We start from the raw sequence: 12,758 nt of genomic DNA on the forward strand, positions 1-12,758 counted from the left end.
CTACTATAAACTTAGCTGACTCATTGTTTTCTGTCACCATGTAAAGCCTTCTGCCAGTCACTGGTATCTTCAGTAAACAGAAGATAACCAATAGTTATATTTTTGTAAATATGCCTCAAATTGTATTTCCAAAGTATTTAAAACACATATCCCAAAATACTCAGATAGATGGTCATTGGAGTATTTAAGGAAAAATGAAGTTCCTTTTATAATGAGTTATTTATATTCCACAAATTGATGGGGTTTTTGTTTGTTTACAGACCTGGTCCCATCTTGATGATGATTATCAGGAACTCATACGACAACTGGAAGCTGTTGAAAATAGCATCCCAAGTGTTGGTTTGGTGGAGGAGACTGAGGAAAGGCTAACGGATAGGATTGCTCTCTACATGGTAAGTGAATGCCGATCAATCAATTAATCAATACGTCATATTTCATGAGCACCTTCAGTGTGCAGAGCACTGTACTAAGTGTTTGGGAGAGTACAACACAACAGAGTTGATAGACATGTTCCCTGCCTACAATGGGCTTATAGTCTAGAGGGGGAGACAGATATTAATATAAATAAATAACTGATGACCTCAAGGCGAATTTATAGATGGCCACATTTTCACTTAGGATTTTCAAATGTGTGTTTATTATTTTTATAGTTTAGAATTAAAGTTTGCATTCTATTCTTTCTCTTTTAACCTAAATGATTTTATCATTTAAAGTTTCAATTATAAATATAAAATTACCCAGTTTGTAAACCTCTAGATTGTGATTCAACAAAAGTGGTGAGCCAAGGGTGACTGTTTTTTACTTTAAGAGAAAACACCAGTATATGTTAGGAGTCAGGAAGTTTTAGAATATATCTTTATTAGTTTGCTAGAATTATTTATACTTTTTATCATTCATTTTCATTTAATGTTAGCTTTAACAAAGGTGTTTTCCATCATTCTGACACTAGTATCTCACTACCTAACAGAGGGGTGAATTTCTTTAACACATAGGAGCATTTTTACAAATAATTTTTGTGTAATTGAATCTACTACAATAATGTGTTTGATTAATTTTGAAAAAAAAGATGGGTATTCCTTAGCTTAGAAAAAAACCCTAGATTTAGGTTTATAACATAATTGCAGTGACAGTGTTTGGGGGGCAGTTATTCTAATTTTGAGGAGTGAGAGAAGTTCAATTTCTAAAGGATGTTACCAAACTTTCCTTCTATTATTTTAGCGGCTTAAATCAAGTTTAACTGAATACCAGCCCAAATTGTACCAAGTATTGGATGATGGGAAAAGACTGTTAATTTCCATTAGCTGTTCAGATCTTGAAAGCCAGCTGAACCAACTAGGAGAACGTTGGTTAAATAATACCAACAAGGTTAACAAGGAATTGCACAGATTGGAGACAATACTGAAACACTGGACAAGGTAATGAATGCATTATGAGTTATTAAATTTTCGAGTGAATTTAGTGTTGTTTGAGCATATATGCCCAGTGCATTAGAAAAAAAAAAGGTTCAGATCTTGGAAAAGCCATGGCCCCTATTTGGAAATGCAGATAAAAAAAGTTTTTGTGTTCCAGTCTGAGACTCTGTTTAGTAGATCAGGCTGAGTACTGAACTTGAGTTATTTGTTCTGTAACAATGATGGCTAAAAGCAGAGGAATAAATTATTTTTTTTTCTGCCCATTAATATCCATATAGATACCAAAGTGAATCTGCTGAACTTACTCGTTGGTTGCAAAGTGCAATGGACAGGCTAGAATTCTGGTCCCAACAATCTGTGACATTCCCACAAGAACTTGAAACAGTCCGAGACCACCTAAATGCTTTCTTAGTAAGTATATAAAGGAAGTGAGGAATTTGTCTTATCTAAAATAAGTATCCAGTATCTGTTCCACATCCCTAATTTCCACAAGGAATTAAATTGTAAATCTGCCAATTCTGCAAAGATAAAATTCATCTTTTCCTTCAAATAGGCATTTCCTAGGCATTGTATTTCTGCCAACTCTTCATAAGAGTGTGGCTGTCGTGTGTTGTTTGTACAGATAGTCTACCAAGTACTATTGACCTGTGGATATATAAACTGTTGTTAATGAAAAGTGTGTCTCTCTTTTTTAGAATCTATTATTTTAATTTGTTTTCAGTTGTTTAGAAGTGTTGTTTGAATTGCTGATCCTTATAGGAATTTTCTAAAGAAGTTGATGCCAAGTCATCTCAGAAATCATCTGTTCTGAGTACCGGAAACCAGCTCCTTCGACTGAAGAAAGTGGATACTGCTGCATTGCGATCTGGGCTGTCCCAGATTGACAGCCAGTGGACGGAACTGCTTACCCATATTCCAGTAGTTCAGGAAAAACTGCACCAGGTAAAGAAGATGACTAACCTATCTAGGACAAAGAAATAGTTGCTTTGGGGTGGGTTTGGGGCCTGGGGAGTTGGGAAAAGGAATGATTCTAATTGTAATTGTAGCTCTGTAGTCTTTGCCAAAATCACCTTTAATAAGATAAAACTGTTCCTGAGATTCAGTGGTGGAGATGAGTATAATAATGTTTGGCCAAAACTGCCCGTCTCTAGCAAGTGGCATTTGTTTTTTTTACTTTACTGAGGCTTAATAGCTCACTGATTTTATTTAAATGAAAATGAACTACTCTTTTGAGCTTTCTAAAAACAGTTTTAAACACCCTAAATGGGGGTTAATAGCTACTTCATTGCTTCAGATGGGGATATTATCTACCTCATGCTCAAAAGAATTAAAGAACTTAAAGTTCTGGGTGTGAGCCTGGGATGGTTTTATTGTTGCATTATCCTGATGATTCTCAAGCTTCTCAGGGGACTGAAATTCACAATTCCCCAAGGAAAAGTTAGTACATAAATCAATATTAGTAGTGTACTCTGAAGTTAGAGAAGTGAGTTTAACCTTAAAAAATTGGTAACTTTCTCCTATTCCTACTTTAATAGCTCCAAATGGATAAACTGCCTTCTCGCCATGCTATTGCTGAAGTCATGAGTTGGATTTCTCTTATGGAAAGTGTCATTCAGCAGGATGAAGAAAACATTGCAAATATAGTAGGCTTCAAGTCAGTTCATGAGTACCTGCAGAAGTATAAGGTAATCATCCTTGCTGGTTTTTAAATTATTCATTCTTGTAATTTGATCCATATATTTGGAAATAATGTACAAACATTTGAGTCACAATATCCATCAATGGTATTTTTGAGCACTTAGTGTGCACAGCACTATACTAAGCACCTGGGAAAGTATAATATAGCAGAGTTGGTAGACGCAGTCCCTGCCCACAAGAAGCTTACAGTCTACAGGGAGAGAAAATAGATCAGTGATTGGGGGAATAGTAGAGTATATGAGTATTTACACTGGTATTGTGAGGCTGGGTTGAGTTTCAAAGTGCTTCAGGGGCACACAGCCAAGTGCATAGTTGACACTGATGGGAGGGTAGATAGGGGAAATGAGAAGCTTAGTCTGAAAATGGGGAGAGTGGTGGACTACAATTATTACCACAATTATTAGATATGATCCCTGCATTCAAGGAGCTTACAGTCTAATGCAGTCACATCTGAAGCTTCCCACGGTTCTGAAATTTGTAGAGTCTGTGTGCTGTCACTGCCTAAGTTCCTGCCTAGTGGCAAGTCAGGACACAGAGGAGTCAGAGGACATAGGTTCTTGTCCTGAATCTGCCACTTGTGTGCTATGTGACCTTGGGCAAGGCACTAAACGTCTCTATGCCTCAGTTACCTCATCTGGAAAATGGGGATTAAGACTGTGAGCCCCAACTGGGGCAGGGACTGTGTCCAACCTAATTACCTTGCATGTGTCCCAGCACTTAGAACATTTCCTGGCACCTAGTAAGGACTTAAATTCCGTAATTATTATTATAATCCTGTATATGAGGTGCACTTGGGGTGGAGGCCTTGGGTGTCACAGTGGGAAATGGCAGGGTTTCCCAGTGATTTTACTCAGCTATCCAGTGGAATGAAAGGTTGAGGGACATACAAACACAGCTCTGGTGCCTCACAACCCAATACTGATGATGAGTACTAGTAAGTACATAAGTGCTAGACAAACCTGATGGGTTTATGTGACTTGGGATTGCTGGAATCAGGGAGGAAGAACTGTGATAAGAAGCTGGGTCTCCTGAATCCCAGGCCCCACCACCTCCCTGGGAGATAAATTTATCAATATTTTCCTCATGCTCTTTCTGTTCTCTTTTTTTTTAGGGTTTCAAGATTGACATCAATTGTAAGCAGTTGACCGTTGACTTTGTGAACCAATCAGTGCTTCAGATCAGCAGTCAGGATGTGGAGAGTAAACGCAGTGATAAGACTGATTTTGCTGAGCGGCTTGGAACGATGAATAGACGCTGGCAGATTTTGCAGGGTTTGGTAACTGAAAAGGTAATCCAAATGGCCAGCAGCTGTTGATGTTCTTGTAAAAAGCATCAAGAACAGGTGCAAGTCAGTCAGGAATCACCATTCCATGATCATTGCAGCTGTTACCAGCCACACACAGTATGTAACGTATTTCACAACACAATCTCTTAAAGCAGATTTATATCTTTTCTTGCAATGTATTCTTACACCGCTGTTAGTTCTGACTCTGTTTTCATCTAGAATATGCAGATTGCAACCCAAACTGTTAGCAAGCAATAATTTGCTTTCATACTTTTGCATTTAATTGACTTTGAATTTCACGAATTTTATGAAAGATAAAATTGTGAGTACATATAATTTTTTATGGTATTGAGTGCTTACTATATGTCAAGCACTGTTCTAAGTGGTGGGGTGGATATGAGTAAGTCAGGTCAGTCACAGTCCCTGTCCTACAGGGGCTCACAGTCCCAAGAATTCTGAGAAAATATTGACCAAAGTACATAACCACTGGAATAAATAATAGCTTCTTGTAGTGAACTTGTTCATGTATTTTCTGCAGATCCAGTTGCTGGAGGGTTTATTGGAATCTTGGACAGAATACGATAGTAATGTGAAGTGTCTGAAAATCTGGTTTGAAACTCAAGAGATGAGACTTAAGGAACACCACAGAATTGGAGATCAGGCTTCAGTCCAGAATACATTGAAAGACTGTCAGGTAACATGATTGGAATACTCAAATAGTTTCTTCTGTGAATCTAAATCAGATCAAAGTGAGATGCGTAATCCTTGCCAAAATTGATTGATTTTCACAACTTCAGCCATATTTTCATTAACTCCAGTTGATTTATGTGTTTAGCTGTAGTGGAATCGGAAGTTTCAAGTTCTGTTTGGAGAGGCCATAATTTAGTTACAGCTCAGTTGAGATGCATTTCTTTGAAAATAAGCAATGCAAAGAAAATAGACCACATCGTTTAATTTGGCGTAACATGGCAGAACCGACACTCTCCTCTTGGCACAATCTTAGTCCCTGATAAGATTTATTTCCCTCCTTTCGAAAATACTTTCAGGCGGCCAGAACACTGGTAGTGCTTTGATGTTAATTAAAATAAGTAATCATTTTTCCAGACCATCATAAATTACCTTCATCTAAACTCATCCTGAAGCTAGTACTGATGAATTAATAGAAGCTATTCATTATCATCATCATCATCAATCGTATTTATTGAGCGCTTACTGTGTGCAGAGCACTGTACTAAGCGCTTGGGAAGTACAAGTTGGCAACATATAGAGACAGTTCCTACCCAACAATGGGCTCACAGTCTAAAGGGGGAGACAGACAACAAAACAAAACATATTAACAAAATAAAATAAATAGAATAGTAAATATGTACAAGTAAAATAAATAGAGTAATAAATCTGTAAAAACATATGTACAGGTGCTGTGGGGAGGGGAAGGAGGTAGGGCGGGGGGATGGGGAGGGGGAGAGGAAAAAGGGGGCTCAGTCTGGGAAGGCCTCCTGGAGGAGGTGTGCTCTCAGTAGGGCTTTGAAGGGAGGAAGAGAGCTAGCTTGGCGGATGTGCAGAGGGAGTGCATTCCAGGCCAGAGGGAGGATGTGGGCCGGGGGTCGATGGCAGGTCAAGTGAGAACGAGGCACAGTGAGGAGGTTAGCGGCAGAGGAGCGGAGGGCGCGGGCTGGGCTGGAGAAGGAGAGAAGGGAGGTGAGGTAGGAGGGGACGAGGTGATGGAGAGCCTTGGAGCCGAGAGTGAGGAGTTTTTGCCTGATGTGTAGGTTGATTGGCAGCCACTGGAGATTTTTGAGGAGGGGAGTAACATGCCCAGAGCATTTCTGCACAAAGATGATCCGGGCAGCAGCGTGAAGTATAGATTGAAGTGGGGAGAGACAGGAGGATGGGAGATCAGAGAGGAGGCTGATGCAGTAATCCAGTCGGGATAGGATGAGAGATTGAACTAGGAGGGTAGCAGTTTGGATGGAGAGGAAAGGGCGGATCTTAGCAATGTTGCGGAGGTGAGACTGGCAGGTTTTGGTGATGGATTGGATGTGAGGGGTGAACGAGAGAGCAGAGTCGAGGATGACACCAAGGTTGCGGGCTTGTGATATGGGAAGGACGGTCGTGCCATCAACAGTGATGGGAAAGTCAGGGAGAGGGCAGGGTTTGGGAGGGAAGATAAGAAGTTCAGTCTTGGACATATTAAGTTTTAGGTGGCAGGCAGACATCCAGATGGAGATGTCTTGAAGGCAGGAGGAGACACGAGACTGAAGGGAGGGAGAGAGAGCAGGGGCAGAGATGTAGATTTGGGTGTTATCAGTGTAGAGATGATAGTTGAAGCCGTGGGAGTGAATGAGGTCACCAAGGGAGTGAGTGTAGATCAAGAACAGAAGGGGACCAAGAACTGACCCTTGAGGAACCCCGACAGTAAGGGGATGGCAGGGGGAGGAGGAGCCTGCAAAAGAGACTGAGAGAACGGCCGGAGAGATAAGAGGAGAACCGGGAGATGATGGAGTCTGTGAAACCAAGGTTGGGTAGCGTGTTGAGGAGAAGGAGGTGGTCCACAGTGTCAAAGGCAGCTGAGAGGTCGAGGAGGATTAGAATAGAGTATGAGCCATTGGATTTGGCAAGCAGGAGATCATTGGTGACCTTTGAGAGGGCAGTTTCGGTGGAATTTAGGGGACGGAAGCCAGATTGGAGGGGGTCGAGGAGAGAGTTGGTGTTGAAGAATTCGAGGCAGCAGGTGTAGATGACTCATTCAAGGAGTTTGGAAAGGTATGGTAGGAGGAAGATAGGGCGATAACTAGAAGGGGAGGTGGGGTCAAGAGAGGGTTTTTTAGGATGGGGGAGACGTGGGCATGTTTGAAGGCAGAGGGGAAGGAACCAGCGGCGAGTGAGCAGTTGAAGATGGAAGTTAAGCAGGGGAGGAGGGACGGAGAGAGAGATTTCATAAGATGAGAGGGAATGGGGTCAGAATGGGGTAGGTACCCCATTTTAGAGATGAGGTAACTGAGGCACAGAGAAGTGAAGTGACTTGCCCAAGGACACACTGCAGACCAGTGGCAGAGGTGGGAATAGAACCCAGGTCCTCAGCCTCCCAGGCCCATGACCTTTCCACGCATTACTAATATATAAGAATATATTGAAAAAAATCCATTTCCCTTTCATTGCTGAAACCCAGAAATTACTTTGTAGTGAATTACATGGTTTAAATAATAATAATAATAATAATAATAGTAATGATATTTAAGCACTTACTATGTTCTACTAAGTGCTGGACTGATTACAAGCAAATGAGGTTGGACATAGTCCCTGTCCTAAATGGGGCTTTCAGACTCAATCTCCATTTTACAGATGAGGTACTGAGGCACAGAGAAGTGATGTGACTTGCCCAAGGTCACACAGCAGACACATAGCAGACCTGTGATTAGAACCCATGGCCTTAGATACCCAGGCCCATGCCCTATCCACTACACCATGCTGTAATATTTGTCTGGAATTTTGGGGTTAGGCATTAAGCAAATATATCTAGATATAAGTAGTATAACTGTTATGAATAATATTACATGACAAACTAGGAAAACTCTGAAAATTTTCAGCTTTTATAAGTTTTACCTACAACAACATAATTAAAAATGTATTTCAGGTTATGCAGTTTTCTGTGAAAATGGGGGTAATGGTCAAGCTAAGCCTTTAATGCTCACTTTCTTTCAGTTATGGTCTCCACTCGAGGTCATTTGGTTTGTTGTGCTTCAAACATGAAAATATTAACTTAATGGCCCTGTAAATGCGGAGGAACAATGCTAATGTTTTCGCATTTGAGTATCCCTTTGAAATATGAGTAGTCTTGCTATCCACATTGTGGCTTTGGAACTTTAATTCATTCATTCAATCGTATTTATTGAGCGCTTACTGTGTGCAGAGCACTGTACTAAGCGCTTGGGAAGTACAAGTTGGCAACATATAGAGACGGGCCCTACCCAACAGCGGGCTCACACTCTAGAAGGGGGAGACAGACAACAAAACAAAACATATTAACAAAATAAAATAAATAGAATAAATATGTACAAGTAAAATAAATAGAGTAATAAATATGTACAAACTTATATACATATATACATATTGCAATGCTACTTAATTCCTTGACAATTACATGGGTCTGTTTCATAGTAATGAATAATTTTGTCATTTAGTTTTGCTAACTTGTCACATAATAAATTCCTGATTATGGAATTTTTTAAGCACTTACAGTGCATCAAGCACTTTTCTAAATGCTGGAGTAGATAAAAGATATTCAGGTCGGACACATTTCCTGGCACATGTGGGGCTCACAGTCTAAGTAAGAGAACAGACATTGAATCCCCATTTTACAGTGAGGAAACCTAGCCATAGAGACATTAAGTGACTTGCCCAAGGTCATAAAGTAGGCAAGTAGCAGAGCCAGAATAAGAACTCAGATCCTCTGACTCCCAGGCCCAAGTTCTTTTCCACTAAGTCACAATGCTCCTATGCACTCACTTCCTCTGTTGAATATTTTTGTAAAAGTGTTGTTTTAAAACAGGAAAAGTACAGCTATTGGGATTCATTTTCCCCTTAACAGTAATTATGGTATTTGTTAAGCACTTACTATGTGCCAAGCACTATTCCAAACCCTGGGGTAAATACAAGGTGATCAGGTTGTCCCACTTGGGGCTCACAGTTGCAATCCCCATTTTACACATTAGGTAACTGAGGCACAGAGAAGTTGTGACTTGGCCAGGATAACACAGCAGACAAGTATCAGAACCAGGATTAGAACCCATGACCTCTGACTCCCAAGCCTGTGCTCTTGCCACTAAGCCATGCTGTGCCACTTGGCCACAATGCTCCTATGCACTCACTTTCCCCTGTTGAATGTTTTTGTAAAAGTGTTTTAAAGCAGGAAAAATATAGCTATAGGGATTCTGCTAAAAAGCAGCATGCCTTAGTGGAAATAACTCAGGCTTGGGAGTCAGAGGTTGTGGGTTCTAATCCTTTGATTAGATCCTTTGAAGCTTGGCTTCAAAACTCTCCATCACCTCGCCTCCTCCTACCTCACCTCCCTTCTCTCCTTCTACAGCCCAGCCCGCACCCTCCGCTCCTCTGCCGCTAACCTCCTCACTGTTCCTCGTTCTCGCCTGTCCCACTGTGGTCCCCCAGCCCACATCCTTCCCCTGGCCTGGAATGCCCTCCCTCCACACATCCGCCAAACTAGCTCTCTTCCTCCCTTCAAAGCCCTACTGAGAGCTCACCTCCTCTGGGAGGCCTTCCCAGACTGAGCCCCCCTTTTCCTCAGCACCTCCTCCCTTCCCCATCATCCCTATTCCCACCCTCTGCTATATCCACTTCCCCGCCCCAAATATACACAGCACAGCACTTGTGTATATTTGTACATATTTATTATTCTATTTATTTTATTCATGATGTGTATATATAATTCTATTTATCTATTTTGAATTTTGATGCTATTGATGCCCATCTACTTGTTTTGTTTTGTTGTCCGTCTCCCCCTTCTAGATTGTGAGTCCATTGTTGGGTAGGGATTGTCTCTATCTGTTTCCAACTTGTACTTTCCAAGCGCTTAGTACAGTGCTCCGCACACAGTAAATCCTCAATAAATACGATTGAATGAATGAATAGTCCCAGTTCTGCTGCTTGTCAACTATGTGACTTTGGGCAAGTCACTTAACTTTTCTGTGCCTCAGTTATCTCATCTGTAAATTGGGATTAAGATTGTTAGCCCCTTGTGGGACAACCTGATTAGCTTGTGTCTGCCCCAGCGCTTAGAACAGTGCTTGGCACATAGTAAGCACTTAACTATACCATAATTATTATTTTTTCATTCATTTTCCACTAGGCCACAATGCTCCTAGGCAAACACTTCCCCTACTGAATATTTTTGTACAAGTGTTGTTTTAAAGCAGGAAAATATATAGTCTACTGGGATTCATTTTGAAAAATAAACATTCATCACTGCTAGACATTTGTGTTAAAACATTTTGAATTTAATAGTGAAATGTGTTTTAAGGTTAGTCGTTTTTCCCTGAGATATTTCACTAACCTTACATGTTGATCTTTCAGGAACTAGAAGAGTTAATTAAAGCAAAGGAAAAGGAAATAGAGAAAGTAGAACAGAATGGACTTTCCCTGGTCCAGAACAAGAAAGAAGGAGCCTCTGCCGTTGTTATAAATACTTTAGGAGAACTCAACCACTGCTGGGCGAATTTGGATCATCAGGTAAAACTATTTGTATTAAAGTACCTGCATCCTCTTGTCTTTAAGGAACTTAACCAGCTCTCCAATCTCTTCTCTCAGTATATTACATAGAAATAGCATGGCCTAGAGGAAAGAGCCTGAGCCCGGGAGTCAGAGGACCTGGCTGCTAATCCTGACTCTGCCACTTTTCTGCTGGCTGACTTTGGACATGTCACATAAACTTCTCTGGGCCTCAGTTACCCTAACTGTCAAATTATATAACCTATTGATGTAATATGTAAATACTGGGTTGTAAGGACAACATTGAAGTGATGCAGGCAAAGATTCAAATGGTAATATGGAGTATGAATATAGCACATGGGGATTTCAAATCTTGCCCTAAAATGTATGTAAAATTTTAAATCTTCATGTTACTTCTACAAATAATAATAATATTAAACATTTTGCTCTTTCTACACCTTTTATAACTGCAAAGCAAATGCACCCTTTATGAGAAAGGAGATGTGTTACATAAGTGAAATCCGACTCACATTGTTCTTTTGACAAGGGCTTCGTAGAGTCAAACATTTGACCTGACCTATATGAATACAGGGCTGAAAAATCTGAACACTCCGTTGATCAAAGTCAATTTTAAAATTTATAATGTACTAACTTCAAAGTGGTTGAAACTTATTTAAAACTTTATATTAATGGCCCATGATGATATTCAATTCTGTGTTATGGAGAGTATATGCAACACTGGTCTTCAGTAACAATAAATAATCTTCTTTCAGTCCTACAGCAATTAAACTTGTCCTTTATTTTTTTAAATTCTGAACAATTAAAAAGGCTTTCTGCTTTTTTTTTAAAGGTTGGGCAGTTAAAGATATTTTTACAGTCCATTCTTGATCAGTGGGGCATTTACAAAGTAGCTTCTGATGAGTTGAATAGTTACCTAATGGAAGTCAGATATTCTCTGTCCCGTTTCCGTCTTCTCACTGGTTCCATGGAAGCTGTCAAAGTGCAAGTAGAAAACCTCCAGGTAAGTAATGGGTATTGGTCATAATAGTGAAGTTACTTGAATAGCCCAGTAATCAGGGTCAAGATTTTTAAAATGTACGCTATTTTTTATATATTTTCTTTGCTGCTGAACAAAACATTTATGTCGCTTCAGGCCTTGGCTTGGATTTTGAATTGATACTTTTATATACCGTCATAAAAGTTTTACTCTACAGCCCAATTTAATATATGATCTGTGTTTTGGATATCTATATGGGCTAAACTTGCTATTCTTTCTTCATTGGGATCTTTTCATAACCCCCGTTTGCTAAACTTGCTATTCTTTCTTCTTTGGGATCTTTTCATAACCCCCCTTTCTCTTTCTATCCTAGTCCCCTTTGTAATTATATGATATTAAAAAGCCAAAATGAAATAGAATAAAATGGGGAGAAATGTATTTTCAAAGGATATATGTCAATGTCTTTGTCATTAAACAAAAACGCCCTGCACTATGTCCCATGTCTTTTTTGTCAAAACTGATTTTCTTGCTTGTTGCATATGAGTTAATTATCAGCCCCCTGCCTATTTAGAATGTCAGCCCATTTTTAGCTCCAGATTGGTCAGTAGTGCTGGGCATACATCCTCTAGACTATAATCTCCTTGTGGGGAGGGAATATGTGTGGCAAATTGTTGTGTTGTACCCTCCCAAGCATTTAGTACTGTGCTTTGTGTGCAGTAAGCACAATACCACAGGTGATACGTTTTGGGTTGCCTGTCTGACATGCAAAATGGCATACTAAGCCTATGTGGCTTGTAGGACATCATCTTACCAATAGATCCATGGGGGAACAGGAGTCTGAGCATGTGTTTGTGGGCAGGGAATGTATCAGTTATATTGTTATACTGTACACTCCCAAACACTTAGTACATGCTCTGCACACAGTAAGAATTCAATAGATATGACTGACTGACCTCTCATAAGAGCTCTGCCCTCGTAATTTTGAGCAAGGTGAGGTGCACAGCTTGTGTGATGGTCTAGGCACAGCAGGGTGGCAGGCCAGAAGTTTCCAGAGTTGGGGGGATCAATCAGTGTGTACTTACTGTGGGTAGAGCACTATACTGAGCACTTGAGAAAGTACAATACAGTAGGGTAGTTGACCTCT

General features: G+C 40.2%; 1 protein-coding gene across 5 annotated transcripts in view; it reads left to right on the forward strand.

Moving 5' to 3' along the window:
• Window positions 1-12,758, forward strand: part of SYNE1 (spectrin repeat containing nuclear envelope protein 1) — a 503,300-nt gene that overhangs the window by 393,650 nt on the left and 96,892 nt on the right. For all 5 annotated transcript variants that reach the window (XM_038770126.1, XM_038770112.1, XM_038770118.1 and 2 more), the window contains 9 exons: window positions 261-392; window positions 1,219-1,415; window positions 1,691-1,823; window positions 2,172-2,354; window positions 2,948-3,097; window positions 4,222-4,398; window positions 4,934-5,089; window positions 10,483-10,638; window positions 11,468-11,638. In XM_038770126.1, the coding sequence (XP_038626054.1) occupies window positions 261-392; window positions 1,219-1,415; window positions 1,691-1,823; window positions 2,172-2,354; window positions 2,948-3,097; window positions 4,222-4,398; window positions 4,934-5,089; window positions 10,483-10,638; window positions 11,468-11,638 (1,455 nt within the window). The remainder of the gene's footprint in view (window positions 1-260; window positions 393-1,218; window positions 1,416-1,690; window positions 1,824-2,171; window positions 2,355-2,947; window positions 3,098-4,221; window positions 4,399-4,933; window positions 5,090-10,482; window positions 10,639-11,467; window positions 11,639-12,758) is intronic.

The sequence above is a fragment of the Tachyglossus aculeatus genome, chromosome 2, assembly GCF_015852505.1.
Source record: "Tachyglossus aculeatus isolate mTacAcu1 chromosome 2, mTacAcu1.pri, whole genome shotgun sequence".
Taxonomy (NCBI): Eukaryota; Metazoa; Chordata; class Mammalia; order Monotremata; family Tachyglossidae; genus Tachyglossus; species Tachyglossus aculeatus.